At 37.4% G+C, this 19,235-nt stretch overlaps 1 protein-coding gene across 1 annotated transcript in view; it reads right to left on the bottom strand.

Annotated features, from left to right (window-relative positions):
* LOC137992617 (uncharacterized) overlaps positions 1-19,235 on the bottom strand; it is a 47,908-nt gene that overhangs the window by 27,992 nt on the left and 681 nt on the right. The window contains exons 2-11 of the mRNA XM_068838054.1: positions 17,580-17,675; positions 14,626-14,688; positions 12,636-12,686; positions 10,376-10,447; positions 4,623-4,666; positions 4,097-4,191; positions 3,163-3,251; positions 2,101-2,188; positions 1,887-2,003; positions 899-1,012 (exon numbers count right to left, since the gene is read on the bottom strand). Coding sequence (XP_068694155.1) covers positions 899-1,012; positions 1,887-2,003; positions 2,101-2,188; positions 3,163-3,251; positions 4,097-4,191; positions 4,623-4,666; positions 10,376-10,447; positions 12,636-12,686; positions 14,626-14,688; positions 17,580-17,675 — 829 coding nt within the window. The remainder of the gene's footprint in view (positions 1-898; positions 1,013-1,886; positions 2,004-2,100; positions 2,189-3,162; positions 3,252-4,096; positions 4,192-4,622; positions 4,667-10,375; positions 10,448-12,635; positions 12,687-14,625; positions 14,689-17,579; positions 17,676-19,235) is intronic.

Genomic DNA, 19,235 nt, shown 5'->3' with positions numbered 1-19,235 from the left:
CAAGTTTTAAGCCACAATGTCAAAACAACCCTTTATGTTAACTGGAATTGTCCTATTTTTTTTTTTAATGGTCCACCATTACTAACTTTAAAATCTTGAGAGAACTGGATCAAGGAGAAAAGGACATCAAAAACACACTAGTTTAAGACTGCAATGCATGTAGACACAGATAAATTAATATGCACCACAGGGTTTTCGGGCTTTCAGACAAAGTTGTGTTTTGCATATAATTATAATAAGCTGCATTTAAACGCTGAAATTTTAAGTTAACGAGTAAATGACATCATTTTCCCATAGATTCAACCCTCCGAGGTCCACCAATCCATCAGGTTTGAATGTGAGTAATGGCAGACCATGAAATCCAAAACCTACATGCAAATAAAAATCAAAGCTCAACATTTTACCAGTCAGGTGTTCAACAAACACACTTTCAATTTCTGAAGGAAAAAAAGTGATTTTTTTTAATCATAGTTTCTGCAGCACTTAAATGCCCCAAGGTATTTATAAGAAAGGGCTATAGAGAGGCCCTACGATTTACAGTCCTTGTCTGAAAAGAAAACTTTCCAAAACTTCAGCACGAATAAATAAGTTAAAATCATCTTATTGTGCTATATTATCTCACTGTTTTAGTATATACTAAAACAACTATTCACCTCAGTGTCGTTGGCTAGTGGTGGATATTAACCTCTACGCTTTGCGGTCGGTGAATATCCATCACTAGCCACCTCCACTTCGGTCAATAGTTGCTACCAGTAAATATCATATTAAGATAATAATAATTATTATGATACATGATATGAACCACAGGTGCATTGACCAGACTGTTACCTTGACAAAGTTTGTTGAAACATGCTATACTAACAGTACTGTAACTTCAGAGGATTTGCATTCAACTTACGAGTGATTCTCACAGCCCTGTCATTTCTGTATTCTTCTTTTTCCTCTTTTTGATTGGCTTCAGCCATAAAGTTGTATTCAGTGTCATCATGATCCTCCTCAACACAAACATCATCTAAGTAAAAGCAAAACATTATCAAAATATGGTTACAAAGCTTGAAAAATTTTTTCTACTCTGTTTTGAGAAAAGGGATTTCATTTTGCCTCAAACTGAAGTCTATTATTCTTCAAGTTTTTGAAGCCCCAAAGAAAGAACACCTGTTCAACTTTCTAAAGGAATATGATGCCAGTTCGTTTCCTATTCTTTGAAGCATTTTGACTTTACAAGGTAAACTCTATGTGACCCAGGAACACCATGATGCATGTACCTCCAGTTTTTAGTTTAAATGACCCCAATCATACAGTACTTGTATGTCAAACATGATTGATTGATTAACAAAATGTTGCCTAAGTGTCGGAATCCAGATGTTAGTGTCATGCAAGGCAAAATTCGCATGCACAATCTGGCTAAACGAAAGTACGAAATTTAAAAGAATGTGCATGGAGTGTAATTTTGATTCACATGTATCATGTAATGTGGGAAGAGAGAGATTGAGAGAGCACTAAATTGTTCTGTAACTCAAAGAAGAGTGGATTGTACACTCACTATATTGTGACGGTTTGTTATTGAAAGTGTGAATGAGAATCAAATTATATGACAGCATACAGTCCTCAGAGAAAGTGAAGTGGCATAATTTTCCTTCTGAGGAAGGAAACTCCTTTTCAAAAGTTGGCAAAAACAGTGAAAATACAGTACTATAATAAAAAGCTTATCAGGGAAAATTTAATGAGCTACCCTACACAACATGACAACAAAACCGACTGCACAATGACCTCAGAGCAAACTATAAGGGCCATAAATTGAACTTGGCGAAAAACAAGCGAGGTGTAGTGACTTCGTGTAACTGGTCTAAAACACATTGATGTTTTGGTTGTCTCGAGTAATTTACCTGTTGAATTCACAAGTCCCTGTAGCCACCTCTGCCATTCAATGTCTTCAAAGTCCATATCATCCACTGGGATGGTGTCATACATATCAGCAGTGAAGTCTGGTGCCTGAAATGTGGCTATGAATTATCACATAAGGAGTCAGTCATTTTTGAAAAACAAAAAACAAAAAACAACAACAACCCAGTTTCTGACAGGGTTTCAAATGTTCAGTACCTTCAATGCTTTCAATGGGCACATCTTGCAGAGGCAATTGAGACCGAGTTCTCTTGGCTATCAAATCACCCTCTTCAACCACAGTGACCTGCGCAAGACAGAGTATAATTATTTATTAAGCAAAATTTAATGTAAAACATTAATACAGATGAGTGTATGTCAGTATGAGATCTTCTACTTCACGGTGAATTAAAATGGTTAACCCATTCACCCCTCAAGCAGAGCCAATTGATGAGTACAACAGAAAGCGTAAAACCTATCCACGTGTCACTCTCAGGAGGAAAAAAGTTAAAAATTAATGTTTTGATTGGTGAATAGACCAAAAGTTTGCTGTTATTGTTTTTCAAGCATAAAATTAATGATATTAATTTTATTGTTATATTGTCCCGTTGACTTGTGGGAGTGAGACGTAACAGATTTTACTCTGTCTAACACCACACGATTTACTCATCAACTGGAGGCATTCTAGGGCGTTTGAGGTGTCAATATGCGTATTCTTTAGTTACTAGTCTGTATGTCTTAGCTCTTTTTTATTCCACTCAACTTTATATCTTGATAATGGAGTCATGTCAACATCAAAACATCAATTTTATAGCATTAACTTTTATAACCAAAGTTTTGTGTCGGCTACATGTAATTACTTCAAATTTTGATTGGTTTACTGGATTGTCTCCGTCCCTTTTGATTGGCCAAAGTAATTACTTTGCTTTTAGTTTTACAACACTCGATTGAAACTCGCTCTATTATTATTATTATTATTATTATTAAATATCTAGACAAAAAATTAATGAGGAATCCAACAGTCTTCACGCAAGACCCTATTCAATTGATAAGACTATATCCTTCATTACAGATTCCTTACTGTTGATGTGCATGATGTGGAAAGAGAGGTGTAGCCCAGCAATTAGGGCACTAAATTCGTGAGCAGATGCAGAGATCCACCATGCTTTGCAAATAGTTAATTAGAACTCATTTAGAAAATAAGCTCTTACAGCAAAACAAAACATATTTTGAAAAAGGGATACCCTCTCTTTACATTATAATTTATTTAATGGACTGTACCTTTTCAATGGGTGCTGTGGTGGCTGGTGCCACTGGGTAGGGAACTTTAAAAGACTCCTGTAAGAGGTTTTTGCTACAAGACCGTGTCACTAATAGAAATGAGAATTACACCCTTTAGTTTTAGAGATCACCAATCTCTGAGGAGAAAACACAAATACTTTGTATGTGTTAAGGCTAGTTTACATGTATGACCCAAGCATAGGCATATTTCATGTACATATTGTACACTTTCATTTGTTCTAATGAAAAGTACCAATTCCCCAAACACTACTGCATATGTGTAAATTTATGTTGCTTGCAGGGTTGTCAATAAGATTTGAAGTAGGTGGAGAAATTGTGAAAGTAGACGGCACTGGAGGCCGTATGCCCCTGCATAGGCGAGGGGTGTGGGGGCCGCCCAGGCCCCCAGCGGGGTACAGGGGCAGAGCCCTGTTGGGAGTCCAGGGGGCGAAGCCCCCGGAAGCAAAATGAGTTTGACCTATTGACATTGACAAAAATTGCCTTTCCTCAGAGTAATTATAACAAGTCTCACTTCCTGAAAAGAACATTATTTCTTCTATGTGGAAAACGAAGACAGTCCAGCCGTAATCCAGGCAGATTTGTCACCAGTCTTTCTCTTCTGTCCATTCAACATGGCAGACAGCAGAATCGATCACATTGTTTTTCCGTACGCGTGTTGAGTAAATTATAATAATTGAGTAAACTCGTTTAAAATCACCCAACAAGCAAAGAGGGGACAAAATATCACCAAAAACCACTTTTATTGATGACTGCCTTCAGGATATATTGAATGTTTTCCAAAGTAGCCAGCACCTTAGTGGGGAGTAGCCGCCAGAGTTCGCTGGTTGCCGGCTTCTAATGAAATCCCTGTGACTGGTTACATGTACACTAGCTGTATGCTTGCGTTGTGCGTGTAAACCAGCCCTAAGCCTACCTGATCTAGGTGACTGTGTTTGGTAAGCAGATTCCTTAGTTTCATCTGTTTTGTGACTGTCTGGTGTACCAGGAATACCAGGAGATGCAATATCACTGGTATTGAAAGAAAATATATGTTAATTCTTTGTTTACTTACAAACAATATCAACGTTTTATCGGCTTACACTAATCTACGCTAATTAACAAGAACAATAATCATTGTTGATTTACCACAAAACAAAAATTAAAAAGAGCACATAGGAAATCAAATTTCTTGTCAACTCGACGCTGAAGGAACTATTGAATTAAACTTTAACTAAAGAAAGCAGTTCTAAAGTAAATTAACTGCAGCAATTTCTTATAAGCCCTTAATAAAAAAATTATTATTACTAATTAATTTTAGGTAATGCTTAGCTCACATCCTTAAACATTGCATGGTCCAACAATAAAGTTAATAGTACTTCAGTAGTTTGGTCAAAAAAAAATCTTAATTAATGCCTTTCCTTTCATTGCCCTAACAAGAAAACAGTTCTACTAAGAATTACCTTGTAAATGAGATGCAACTCTCTGCATCTTCATCGCTGATCTCCTAAGCAAAATAAGAAAACGGTTAAAACAGTTACAGTACTGTTAAGAAAAAAAATACATTTCATGCTTGGGCAGGCCTCTTTCTCAAACCACTTGCCTAATGGGCAAGGTCCCATTCAATTGGAGAATTTAGAGAATTCAAAAGATGTCTAGAGACTATATAATTAAAAATATACAGTTTCTGGAGAAAATACTGTTGTGAGAATATTACCCCAGAATGAAGGAATCATATTTCCAAGCCTCTTGGCAACAAAATTTTCCTGGGGAGCATGCCCTAGGACCCCCTAGTACATGTAGCTTGGGCATGTACGTCAGTGACATTATGGTTGAAAATAGCTGCACAGAAATGGCTATTCAAAATTCTATTGAGAACTCTGAGAAGCATGTAGGCTTTTATGTTATTTCACAGTGACACAAGTTTTTTTTAAATTCAATGACTTGCCTATGCCACCACCAGTTTGGATCCTACGTGTATATTCAATACAGCTATAGCAGCTCAAACAATAAAATTTATTATTATTATTTTTTATTTTTTTCTAATGATAATAATAATAATAATAATAATAATAATAATAATAATAATAATAATTTATTAACCATAAACCCTTCAATACAAAATTAATTAAAAATTAATGATTGATGGCATTTAGTGTAGCCTACCGTAATTAAAAATATAATTATTTACATGCTTAAAAATCTTCAGCAAAATTATACTAAACTCTTATTATTATAAACTGATAAATAGAGGGAACATTTATGAATAAATACTAGGAGTTTCAGTGTGAAAGTGAGTGTTGGCATGGAAACTGGGAGCAATGATTGGTATTTTTTTTAAACAGCTGCAAATTTTTTAAAGAAAGAGGATACCAGAAATGTGCGTGAAAGTATTAAAAAAGCGAAGAAAGGTGTGCATATCTTTAGCCTGTGTGGCAGGCATTACTATTATTTTTATAAGCAAAGGGATAATTTCAAAACAATGGCATGTCAGTTCATCCTTTGAATTAATTTTAAACTTCTGTTCTTCTGGAATTTCTGGCCCCTTTTCAGAGAAATGCAAACGTCAATTTAAATTTATTGTCGTGCTTGAGAATAGACTGCAAGCAGTCTCTTCTTTTGCAATTGCATAGTAGAGCGTGCGATTGCGTGACACACCTCGTTTTTACCACTAATTTACATAAATAAAATAAAAATTTCATTCATCGTGCGTGGCTCTGAGGAAAGAAGGACGACTGCCCGTGGTCTAGCTTGAGAACTGATTTTCTCTTTGCTCAACGGTTGAAGACATTGAAGAACAATAATTGTTCGGTGGTCAAATGTAAGAGGTTCAAAGACTGACATGTATGGTTGAATGATGATCAATGACGACCCACTGGAAAAGTACTAGACTCAAAGGCTGTGAGATTCCCTTCCACGTGTATGTGATATCACGGGTATCAATACCCCAGATTTTAGACTGCACATGCTTCCGATCTTACATTCCACAAATTTTGATTTTTTTCGCTAATGTCAAGAATAGGCTGCTGCCTCGCTAAGGCTTGCCAGCAATTATATAACACTATTATTTTACAGAAGGATAAACTATCTACATGGGACCAGGACTTCTAGTTCTAGATCAGTCTCCTGTATATTTGGAGTTGCTCTCCTCCTGTGAGCCTCACAGGCAAACCAATATAGACCTCAAAATGGCAAATGAGACTCGAGTCCTAATCCATGCGATAGTGGAAGCATAGCTCTAATGTTTTTTCACTGCCAGTAGCTCAGCAAGATGGCTGTGGTAATGTTGACATTCGTCAGACATGCCTCCCATAGTAGTAAAAACCAGTGGTGTGTTTTATTATCATCATCATCATTATTATTGTTATTGTTATTGTTATTGTTATTGTTATTGTTATTGTTATTGTTATTATTATTAAAACAAAACCAGCTTAGAGAGCAAACAAATATTATTTTTGGTACAACCTCTTTCCAAGAGTTTTTTGGTTCAAGCACTGTGACGAAAGTTTGGACACACCTTGAAACAAGTTCTATATTTACCCGTGTATAAGTTGACCCCCAATTTTTGAGGCCAAAAACTCAATTTCGTACCGTTGCACCGGTATGGCGAGGTCACGGGTTCAAACCCCGTTGAAGTCCTGAATTTTTCAGGCTTCTTACGCAGTTGCAAAACTTGCGTTCATAACTGTGAGGATCATAGCTTCATTTGATTTATTAATTTTCTTAATTTCTGAGTACAATGTTCACTTTGGATACTAATCTTGTATTTCTTAGACTTAAATTCAGGTACTGCGTATACATGGAGAAATCACAGCAAGGCTCAACATGAAGTTTATTACCAAGCGTTTTGACGAGTTTTAACAGCACAGTCATGTAGTTTTATGTGCAAGAATTTGGTCCTTAGGTTTCAAAAAGCCCTCATAAAATCAAAGACACAAACTTAAACTAACCTTTCTAGGTGTTCAGGCTGGGATAGAAAGGGGGCTTTAGAGAACAAGCACAACATCACAGAAGCTAGAGAATCCTTATTAAGAATGACTCGAGAAACTAAGTATGTACAAAAGCAATGAAGCTAGCTTAGGAGCTTGGAAACCAGGCAACAATCTTGGTCGAGTAGTACTACAGTATCTAACAACAGGGCGCTAACAACAACACGTGCCTCCTCAACGACAGTCCATTTCACAGATTTTGCTTACAATATTATATTTTTACCGGTATATACAGTAGAAAAAAATTATGTTATTTACTTTTCTGGAAAAGTGTTTTGGTAGCAAGCACAAACCTGCTCTCAAATTTGCGCTCGTCGTCACTCTCACCGAACAAATTTCGCCACTATTTCTCTGTAAGTCTATCATCTTAAATATCTTCATCTTCCTCTTCACCAACGTTTTCTTCACCGGGGTGGTTTCTTGTTCCCACAGAATGTCATCTTCTGTGCCATCCAAGGAGTTAGAGATGCCAGTCATTTCTTAAATGATCATACGACCATTTCTTCCAGAAGACCTCGCCATGCATCCAAAACCCAAGAAGACACAGTTGGCAAGGAAGCTGCCCTCAAATTTCCAGCTGGAGTCAAGGTTCTTTGTCCTTCCACCATCCAATTCGTCCATTTTTCTCTGAGTAGGTCTTTAAATGGTTTATTGAGACAGCCATCTAGTGGTTGTAAGTTGCTGGTCAATCCACCTGGTATTACTGCGATATCTGTGTTGGTTTGGCACAGCGTATGTTTCACAGGGTCTACCAGATGGGCACAAAATGAGTCCCAGACAAGGAGACTTCTCTTTCTCAGCAACCCGCCAGGTCTCGATCTCCAAACCTTCTTGATCCACAGCTTCAGCCCATTTCCATCCATCCAGCCCTTAGGGTGGTGATGTATAACAACACCCTGTGGAAACTTCTCTTTTGGCTGAGTCTTTCGTTTGAATATTATCATCAGCTTCAACTTTGTTCCGTCGGCTAGGCATGAAAGAAAAACTGTGAAGCGGGACTTCTCGTGGCCAATGGTAGTGATGGACACAGTTTTTTGTCCTAGGCTGTTGACTGTTCTTTCCGATGGCATGTCAAACCAAACAGGAGTCTCATCCATATTGCCAATACGAACAAGTTCATAATTGCCCCTTTTCCTGCTGTTAATTACAAAATGGTGGAAGCTTGTTATCTTCTCCTCAAGGTCCTCCGGCAGTTTCTGAGCAATCTTCATCTTCTGGCGAAGGGAGAGATCATTGCGGTGCAAAAACCGTGTGCACCAGCTATTGGATGCCTGGAAGCCAGTGATCTTCAGTTCATCAGCTTTTGCTGGCGCTTTTATTCAGATCATGTTGCAAGACACGATGTAGCCACTTTGCCTCTGCTCTTCAATCCACCAGACGAGTTTGTCTTCTAGTTCTGGCCACTCAGGGTGGCACTGTTTTCCCTGGCTGCTGCACTTGTTTTTAGGCATACACTTCAGCTTTTCTATGTGCTTCCGCCAGTCACGAACCAAACTTCTCGTTGACACCGGACTCTCTGCTTGCTGCACAGTTATTGGATTCTTCAGTTTAATTGTTCCACACAATTGTCATGTTAAAACTTGATTCACGTGCATTACAAGAAGTTTAACTACTCCAAGCGAGCAATAATCCAAAACAAAATCCTTACTATCATTGCGGGGACGCAACAAAATCTGAAAAAATCGCTCGTGCAGCCGCGGCTTTTACTATGCACGCTTGTGCATGCACGTAATGCAATCATCATGCCAGGTTGCTAAGCACTCGAACATCTTGAGCTTCATTTGGTGTTTTATTTGAAGAAACGAAGGTGTCTTTTGGGCTTTACGCATTTAATAACAGAAAAAATCAGGTCTCTCTCTTTCAGAATTGCGCTGGTAAGTATCTTCAACATTTAGGGTTGGATAAATCCTTATTCATTTCAGCTGGAAATGCTTTCATCTCATAACTCGTGTCGCCAAATGAAAAGCCAACCTTTACTGATGTATTGATATACCTGAAGACAATAATTATGCTAAATGTGAATAAACTATATACCTGGAACTTGCCTCTCAATTTTTGACCCATGTATCAGTCAAGGGCGGTTTTTTGGAGTCATTTTTAGGTTATAAAAGGTCAACTTATACACCGGTAAATACGGTAAACAACATCGTCGCTCTTTGGAGGTTGGGTGCCCGAAACATCCTGGAGCTTCCACTATTGGCAGCCAGCTCCAAGATGGAGACTGCACTGATGGCTAGCAAACCTGACAACCCAGCCATGAGCCCCCACACCCCCGAGAAGAACAGGCACCCGTCACACTGATGCACAGTGGAAAGCAGAGGGTGGGGAGGGAGGGAACAAAAACCGCTAAACGCTCCACACACAATGCTCCTACTTCCCTTCACACTGATAAATATGCGATACAGCCCAAAGCACGAGGTATTCCACGCATACGCAAGTATACTAAAACCACTGACCAATACGTTGCAGTCGCTCCTAGTTGTTTACTTGGTTAAACTTCGTTTAACCTCATTAAAATATACCTGAAGCAATAATTAAATGCTGTCCTGTGAGTTATTTTAGTGTGGTGGATGGCCCACTTGAAAGTCACTGCTACCTAAAATTTCACATGACGTCACGGCGGCCATGTTGGAGGAGTGAAACAAAGAAACAGCGGCCATGTTGGATGAGCGAAATATTCTTTTGGGAATTGAACTCTATTCTTATGAAAATTCTTCCTTTTGTTTCAGTATGCAAATATGGCTGCTGGTTACATGAGTGAAAACACTCCATTGGTCGCAATTTCAAGCCCTGATTTACCATAAGCATGTAAATACATGTAGATTGGACAGGCCTAATTATTAGTTCTATATTAAAATTGTTTAAAATTCTGCATAATCAACGCATGCTTACGCATACATGTAATATGGCCAAAAATTTCCACATAATCTTTAATCTTTTTCCGCATCCTATCAGAAGCCCAGTACATAAAGTAAGGATAATTTTACAATATTGTTTACACAAAAATGAAATACAATACATATTTATTGTAGAATAGAAAAGAATCAGAATAATTGACATTTCCTATATGAAAAATAAAGGGAAAAAGTAAACAGGAGAAAAAAGAAGAATAAGCTTCTCAATGTTTTTTTACCGTAACAGTGAAGGTCTTTACTTTCTTGCCACCCTAAAATATTGTGTAACACATACCAACATGTAACTACGGTACATTGCCTTATGTTGCATACCTCCTCCTCATTTGGGTTGTATTCTTCATCAGAAGATGAGTCCGGAAGTTCCAATTCTGTAAAGTTGATCTTCTGCAATACAACCAATTAAAAATTTTAACCTAACAATCATGGCATAAAATAATTTGTACGATAAAAAATGTATAATTCACAAACAATCAGTTTTCTTTGAATACAACTGGTGCACAGTGGCAGAGCATGGCACAATTTGCACAGTAGTAACCTTTGTATCATGTGTTTGGGTTATAACCCTTAAATTTAATGTGTTTATGACAGTCAGTAATCGAGCATAGGCATGGAGCTAATTGAATTAGGACTTGTACTTGTTATAAAGAATGAAGCAGTAAAAAAAAGGGAAAATTCCAAACTGTATGAATGTTTTTTGTTACTTTTAAAGTGGATTTGATTGCCTTGGGTTCCAAAAACAACTTTACCTTATTGATAATGAAACAGTCCAAAGGAATTGTTATTCAAACTTTTTAGAAAAGAAAACATCAACAAGAAGACAACAGCAACATGATTTGGTTTAAAACTGATGCACAAATAAAATTATGCAATGCAGTTATCAAAATCGAAATATATAACAGATATGGGGACACAACAATTAGCAATTATTGAATGAAGCTGAGTAGGATATGAAAAATTCTGCAGATCAAGGAAGGTGTTATCCACCGAGGCCAAAGGCCAAGGTGGATAACACCCTCGGAGATCTGCAGAATTCGTCTTATCCTATGAAAGCCGGATTCAATAATTGCTTTATTATTTATTCAAAACATTTTCAAACTGTTAAAGGAGAACTCTTAAAACTGCCGTTAAATCCACGCAGTTGTAAGATTTCTGATGTTTTTCTCCTTGAGGTACATGTAAGACTCAAAAATTAAACAATGTCGTTTCGTCAACTTTTTGGTATCCTCACTGTCTTTATTATTAAGTAACTGAGTAATATTTTCTTCGCTCAAACTTGTAAACCTAATCTCAGCGATTTCGCTCTTTGTTTTTCTGCTCACCAAAAATAACACAACTGCGTCCCCAGGTTTTCTCGGTCAACGTTTCAATAATCTGCAGCAGGTTGCACTTTTGACGTCATCAGTTCAATACAACAAATTTCTTTCCAATTTTCGTCAGCAGCAGCTGGTTATGGTAAATTAGGAGTGTGGTCTTAACCAATCAGAAAAGGGGAAAAAATTATTTTGAATGAATAATAATAAAGATGTACATGTAAGATATAACTTACAGTTTCGAAAGATATAACACTTTTAATTTGAGGATATTCAGTTATAATAATTAACAACAACTAATAACACGTATGCAGAACTGTGAATGAAATGAGTGCTAATTTCATAAAACATGCAATATTAGATCTCACCATGGTTACTATCATACATGTATCCAAGTCTTAGTTGAGTATTAGCCACCTTCATAAGTGACTGGTAATTTGTTTGTGCCTCAATATAAGCACTTTGTTTGGCTGATTTGCCTTAGTGACCTCAATGGAAAACTCTTTTGTTCAATTGTTTGCTTCATTGTGCGATTGATTTGGTTGAGTAATCGGCCAAATACATGTAGCTCTATCTGGTAGATACATGTAAGTTAACGGCAAAGTCTCTGTATTTGGTATGGCTTGTTGTTCAAATGCCTTCAAATACATCACATCTCCTTCTATCAGTATTAATTTGATCGATTGATCGATTTTCGCACAGGAAAGCTGAGAAGCTAATAAATGTACATTGTCTTCCCCTAGAAACATCACAACGATTCACTCAGGTGACTTCAGGTGAGTTCTCTGCTGACTGCAAAGTATTTGATGTTCAGAGGATCATCCATCGACCATCCAAAAAAACAAGATATGACTCAAAAGTGCCCAGTACCGTCCACTTCAAGAATAGTGTGCTGCTTGCAATTACAGTCATACAGTGATACTATAATTTCCAATAACATTAATATTCTCATTAAAAAGAATATGATTAATACATAATTATCACTATTGTAAACAGATGCCCTGCATGAGGGGGATACTGTTGCATTTATTTATCAGGCAAGACTATCACCATTTGTCATAGACCATCATAACAGCAATTACAGCTGATTATGCATGGATGGATCTAAAATACTGAGTAAATTGTACTTGAAAGCGCACAAAACAATCATTTAGCAACAGGTGCAAGAAAGAAAGCGACTCTTCTTACTGGTCTGTGGAGAAGGTACCTTTGTTTACTAATAAAAATAAATGCAAAGCTACATATACATGTACTGTACATACCTTCTTTGAGGTGCCCTTTTTTCTCATTTCTTTTATGGGTGACTGTGATGCCTGAAAAATAATTTTAGATAATTTGATCACGGATGGAGAAGTAAAATAATAAATATTACTATTAATTAAATAGAAACCATAATAATAATATTTATTATTGCAGTTTCTTGCTACAAACACAATAATTATTGTTTGTAACTTACAGTACTTGTTTGAGAATTGATACAGCTACAATCATTACATAGCTGATATGTTGAGAGTCATAAAATTCAAAGGTGGATAGTGCTTCATCCATCGCTATTGTTTAATGTGTTCCAGAATTGGATTAGTTCCAATATTGTCATGCACTGTGTACATGTACATGCATTCTTACCTCAATAGGCAACTAAGTTATAGGTGAAAACAGGAGACTACCGTGATAAGTGATAGGAAGAGACTAGAGGATATTGCATAGAGTCTAGTTTTAACCAACGTCAAGAAAGAGGTGCAGGGCAAAACCTAACAAGTGATTGTGAGATTTGCACCACAAATCTGTCAAATCAACTTTAACGAAAATTAATGGTCAGCCTAATCAAAATGGTGAAGGCCCCAGTACACTGATGAGGACCGCCATATCCACAAGTTATTTAATGGCCTTTTTTGCAAAGTGTGAGATGTGATTATTCTCAGACTGAAAAAACTACAGTAACTGTTTCTTCCAAAGCTCTGATCCTGATCCTTTCTAAAGAGATCTTCAAGTGTTTGAAACTGAAACCCAGAGCCTGTTTCTTTAAAGTTCCAAAAACATTTTGGGCCCAACTGCTATCTGGGTAATTGTGAAGAAGAGCTCCCCAAAAATCCTGTCGGCCGATTGTCGGTCAACTGTCGGCCGACAGTTGACCGACAGCTTACCGACAGTCTACCGACAGCTAACCAACAGGTTACCGATCGGTTAAGAAAAAAGAAAAATTGTGGTAAAAACGAGCAGTTAACGTGACATTCCGTAATGGTGATGTATGACTCGACAGACCTCACCTACTTACCGATCAACTGTTATCGGTTGTTATCAGATGCGTATAGGATATATCACTTGCGTAATTTACAACACACCAGACAATCTAAGAATCGCATTGGAAGATAATTTAATCGAAAACTCTGCTAAAAACTCTGAAAACCATAAGCTACGTATCAATACATAGTTAGTAGAGGAGACAAACACTTTCCCTCAAATCGCCCTGCAATGCAACGCGGCCTCTTATGGTATGTCATGTATGTATGAATGATGTTTACAATGTGGGCAAGTATCGCTAGCCAACGCTAAAACAGTGGACAAAAGCCATATTAGTAGTATAAGTGCTGCTCAAGGTATCGTTATGAACTGCCTTTAGCTCTTTTCGCGTAGTTTAGAAGCAATAGACAAGTAAATGCTTGCGATCATATTAGTTTGTCCCGCCGACAGGTTACCGACACGTTACCGACAGATTGCCAACAGGTCACCGACTGTCGGCCGACTGTGGGCCGACAGTCGGCCAACACTTTGGCCTCAAACATAACACAAACTGTCGACCGACAGTTGGGCAACAGTCAGCCGACTGTTGGCCGACAGTCGGCCGACTGTTGCCCAACTGTCGGCCAACAGTCGGCCAACAGTTGGCCGACAGTTGGGCAACAGTCAGCCGACTGTCGGCCGACAGTTGACCGACAGTCAGCCGACAGGATTTTTGGGGAGCTCTTCTTCACAATTACCGCTATCTGCTTGTTTTGAAAAAAATGGTCTTTCAACATGGTTTCAAGATAACCCCAAAAAGGGGTCACAAAATGTAAAAATGATTGTGAAGTTTGATGACTTATATGAGCTTTAGTTTTTCAAGATACAGAGGGAACTGTAGTACCCGAAAGGTTTCAGGATTTTCAAGAAACAGGTTGCTGGGGTGAGTATCAAAGATGCAGTTCAATTGCAGCTACTGTTAAACGTCATTTCAACAAAGTTGTTTATATATTCATTAATTAAGTTACTAACCAACACAGCGATTGGATCTCCTTGATTTGTCTGTTTACTCTTTGCTCTGGTCATTTTTGGTCCCTTTGCAAAACAATAAAGATATCACAAAATAAGTTAATGTCAGCCTGCATGAGATCTCAAGAGAAAATAAGTAAGCAGTATTTAACCTAGATTGAGTATGCAATACATGTAACTGCTAAAGTGTAGATACACAATTTTTAAAAGTGTAAAGAAAAGCAATTAATATTTTGGACTACTTGTATTAAAATCTCATAAATTCAACCTCTGTGTTTGTTGGCATTTGGCAGCATCCTTGAAGAAGTCGTTTGAGTATGGTAAGCTTGAGTTCAACTTATTTTTATTCAAGAATATGCAAAAAAGTTGCAGGTACATGTTTTTTGCAGTAATTCCTGGTATGTTATTTTTGGTTTTTAGAAAAAAATGGTTCACATTTTCCTCGTAGGTAGCCCTCAATTATCTTTTTTTTTCCCAGTTTGTTCCCAGCCACTTGTTCTTTAAATCTGAGAAAAGAACTACCTTTTCCTAACCCTGGTGGTAAGCTGACTTCACTGTTTCTTGAGAGCAAAATGTCCCTTTTTTACAGTTAAAAGATATGCTACTGGGAGAAAAGCTGTTAAATTGCATACATAAATTCATAAAATGAAAGAGCACCCAGACAAAAAGCAACAAGCAAAATCATTTATAAATCCCACTTTCAGTGATTCAGTATAGGTAATCACATGGAGCCAAGTAAAATAATAATTAAGGATTAAAGGTGTATTATCACTAGCATTTTCAGACATTGCAGAAATTGCCTTAGTTAGGGGTGCAATGACAGGGCAATTTCTGAAAATATGAGTAACTGCACTGTAGACCATGCGATATTGTTAAACCGTCTTAAGTCAGATTTTGGTATCTCTGGTAACGTGCTCTCGTGGTTCAAGTCGTATCTATACCAGCGTTCCCAGTCAGTGTCGATCAATGGTCATACATCTAAAAAGTTCGAAGTGAAATGTGGTGTCCCTCAAGGTTCCTGCCTAGGTCCTCTTCTCTTTGTTCTTTACGCCAGCAAGCTCTTTACCATCATCGAGCGACACCTCCCCCAAGTCCATGCGTACGCCGATGATACTCAGCTCTATGTTGCGTTTAAACCCGATCCCGAACATGCCGCCAACGCAGTGGTAGCCATGGAAGCGTGTATCAACGACATAAGGAAGTGGATGCTGGCTGATCGTTTGAAGATAAATGATGACAAAACGGAATTTTTAGTTATTGGGACTAGGCAGCAACTGGCGAAAGTCAACATTGATTCGATCAATGTGGGAACGGTGGAAGTCTCCTCGTCTTCTGAAGTCAAGAACCTCGGATGCTGGTTTGATAATCAGCTCAAACTAAACAGCTACATCAATCGCCTATGCAAATCTGCCTTCTTTCACTTGTATAACATAAGAAAAATTAGGAAATTCCTCAGTCGTGAAACCACGCAGATCCTGGTCAATGCCCTTGTCACGAGTCGCTTGGACTATTGTAACAGTATACTATATGGTCTACCAGCCACCGAACTTTACAAACTCCAACGGGTACAAAATTCAGCAGCAAGACTTATTTGTAACGTAGGGCGTTTCGATCATATTTCCCCCTCCCTTAAAATGTTACATTGGTTACCCATTAAATTTCGCATTCAGTTTAAGATACTGCTCATTACTTTTAAGGCAATCCATAGTCTTGCACCAGCGTATTTAATTGAATTGATCACCCTTAGGACTCAGTGTACATATAATCTTAGATCTACTAATGAGCTTCTTCTTCAGCCTCCTCGAGTAAAAACTCTAAAGACATTAGGTGATCGTAGCTTTGTAGCGGCTGCACCAGCTTTATGGAACAAATTACCACGTGCAGTCCGCCATTCTCAAAACGTACAAACATTCAAGAAAGCCCTTAAGACTCATTTATTTCGGAAAGCTTATAATTTACAGAATATCTGATCAAGTATGAATTTATAGTTGATATTATGCAATTTTATAGTTGGAATATTAATTAGCTTTAGATTTTTCCATTTTTCATGTAACTGATTTGATTGTAAATACTAGAATTCTAGTTTTTGTCATTGTAAAGCGCACGAGAGCATCTTCTCATGTATCATGCGCTATAGAAGCAATAAAATTATTATTATTATTATTATTAAGAGTAATCCTTAATTTTACAAGAAAACATGTGATTACTTATTCGTAATGTAAAGGGCAAAATTCTCTTTTAATAAGGTCAAAAATGCACGCTGTTGCACGATTTTATAAGAAGCCATTTCAGTGTTCAGTAATATGTCAATGACTGTATAACAGTTCATTGACATGCATCAATCAGCTGAATTATTATTTTTTTTTTTGTACAATGACACCAAAGCAATGAAATCAGCCCCACTAAAAAACATTTACTACATGAATAAAATAATGAAAGTAATTTTGCACGGGGAAATTACCAAAATTAATACAAAATGCCCTCTGTCTCAGCCAATCAGCATTTACTAATTTGCCTTCTATGTTATACATTTATAAATTCGATTAAATTAAGCATCAAGGAAACTACAACTTACATGTAAGCTCCTTCTACAAGTGGCCCTTTTCTTCTTTAGGTCAAGTTTTTAATACTCCACTCATTCATATTTTTGTCTTAAGACTTCCAGAAAATTATTTCAGACAAGTAGAAGGAACATTAAAAGCAGGAATACACAATAATATTGTTTGGCCCAGCTTCACATATGTTTGTCCTCCATCAGAACAATTCGAACATGTTCACACCAGTTCCCAGACTGCTTAAAAATTGTGCAGGATTTCAAACACAACTGCAAATTTGACATTGCAATCTGCTGTTACATGTATTAATTACTAAAATAATGCTGTTTGCAATTAAGCCAGAGGTCTATCCTCAATAATTATTGTGACTGACAGCATGCAAAAAACAACTTTGGTACTTACAAAATCACGAACACTGTTATCAGAAATTTCTTCCTCGTCGGACTCAGCAGCTGCATTTTTTACCATGGCAAGGACTCTTTTGTCTGACACAACATGCTAAATGGTTTACAACAGATAAAAAGAACCATTTTTAAAATTTCAAATGTAACTTTTGAATTTTAAAGTGAAAAGTTCTGCATTGTACAGGTATCACAGTGACTAAAATGCAGTCTCACTTTTCTATTACATTTCTTCAACTAAAAATTTCAATCTACAATTATGTGGAGCACTTTCAGTACAGAAGTAAAGCCCTGGTCAAACAGCGCATGATAGCCAATGATACCTGAAACACACGCTATCGTTTGACCACCAAATATCATGCACTATCATCAGATTCTGTTTCATGAACTATCATTCATTTTGAACCTGCTCACGTCAAGTCAATGATAGTTTTTCCCGTTTGACCGCAAACATGATAGTCACTGACAGTTTTGTGGTCAGCTGTTTCCACCCAAAATGGGTAGGCACAGGTATTTAAAAAATGGCTGCTCCGCCAAGATTAATGGCTGCAGATCAAGACCTTGTAGTTATTGAAAGTGACAAGGAAAATAACAAAAATCAACAAACCAAAGACCAAGAAAATGATGAAAATCTTGACTATGACGAGGAGGAAGAAGATCAACAACAGAAAAAGACGCATTGATCTCCAGCTTCATCTTTCAATATACATGTATCATCTAACAATTCCAGGGGCCCATTTCTCAAAAGTCCTGAAAACTCTTCGGGCCTGAAAAGCCATTTGTGAACCTGCCAAACGCTTTTTCAGGAGCACTGATCTTTTAAATTGGTTTTAAAGGTCAGAAAAAGCAAACTAACTGTGATCTTGTTTTTGAGATACAGAGGGAATTGTTACACCAGAAAATGGCCCGTAAAGTTTCGGAACTTTCAAGAAACGGGCTCCAGGACAACAAAACAGGCTGCCGCCCTTTCACCTCAAAAAGTTCATAATGTGTTTACAACTTTTCACAACACTGTTTTCACAGAGACTCCACAAGCATTACGTTCAGCTTGTATACCCAACTTCTGGTAAACTATCATTGACTATCACTAATTTCCTCCCTCTGTTTGACCACGTGCATGATAGTTGATGATAGTTCATGATATGTAGTTTAGGGATTTCTAACTATCACCAATAATTAAAAACTGGATCACTGGATAATGCAATTCGAGAGTTTTGATTGGCTAAGCCATCATGGGTTATGAGCCATTATACCCTGATCTACAAACACGGCAAGCATATGCATGATTTTTTGGGCCTTTTTATTTTTATTGTAGTCTAGTTTTCGATATTTTGGGGGCGTTTTTAATAAAACAATCATTCCACTCACGCTTGTTGGATATGAGACGATTATAGCCAACTCGGCGCTACGCACCTCGTTGGCTATCTATCATCTCATATCCAACGCGCGCTCATGGAATAATTGTTAACTATCATGCACCGTTTCGGGCCACTGGTATCATACCACGTGATTAAGGTAAATCGTAGGCAGTGTCTGACATTTGCAGACTACAGACTGCAGACAAATAGCGCTGATAAACAGTATTTAAGTCTAAGAACCCATTTTAAAACGGTTAGCTTTCAATTACAATGTATTGAAAGCTAAACGTTTTAAAATG

Source organism: Montipora foliosa, chromosome 2 (genome assembly GCF_036669935.1).
Source record: "Montipora foliosa isolate CH-2021 chromosome 2, ASM3666993v2, whole genome shotgun sequence".
Taxonomy (NCBI): domain Eukaryota; kingdom Metazoa; phylum Cnidaria; class Anthozoa; order Scleractinia; family Acroporidae; genus Montipora; species Montipora foliosa.
The sequence above is the reverse complement of the archived record's forward strand: the minus strand, read 5'-3'. Positions and strand labels throughout refer to the sequence as shown.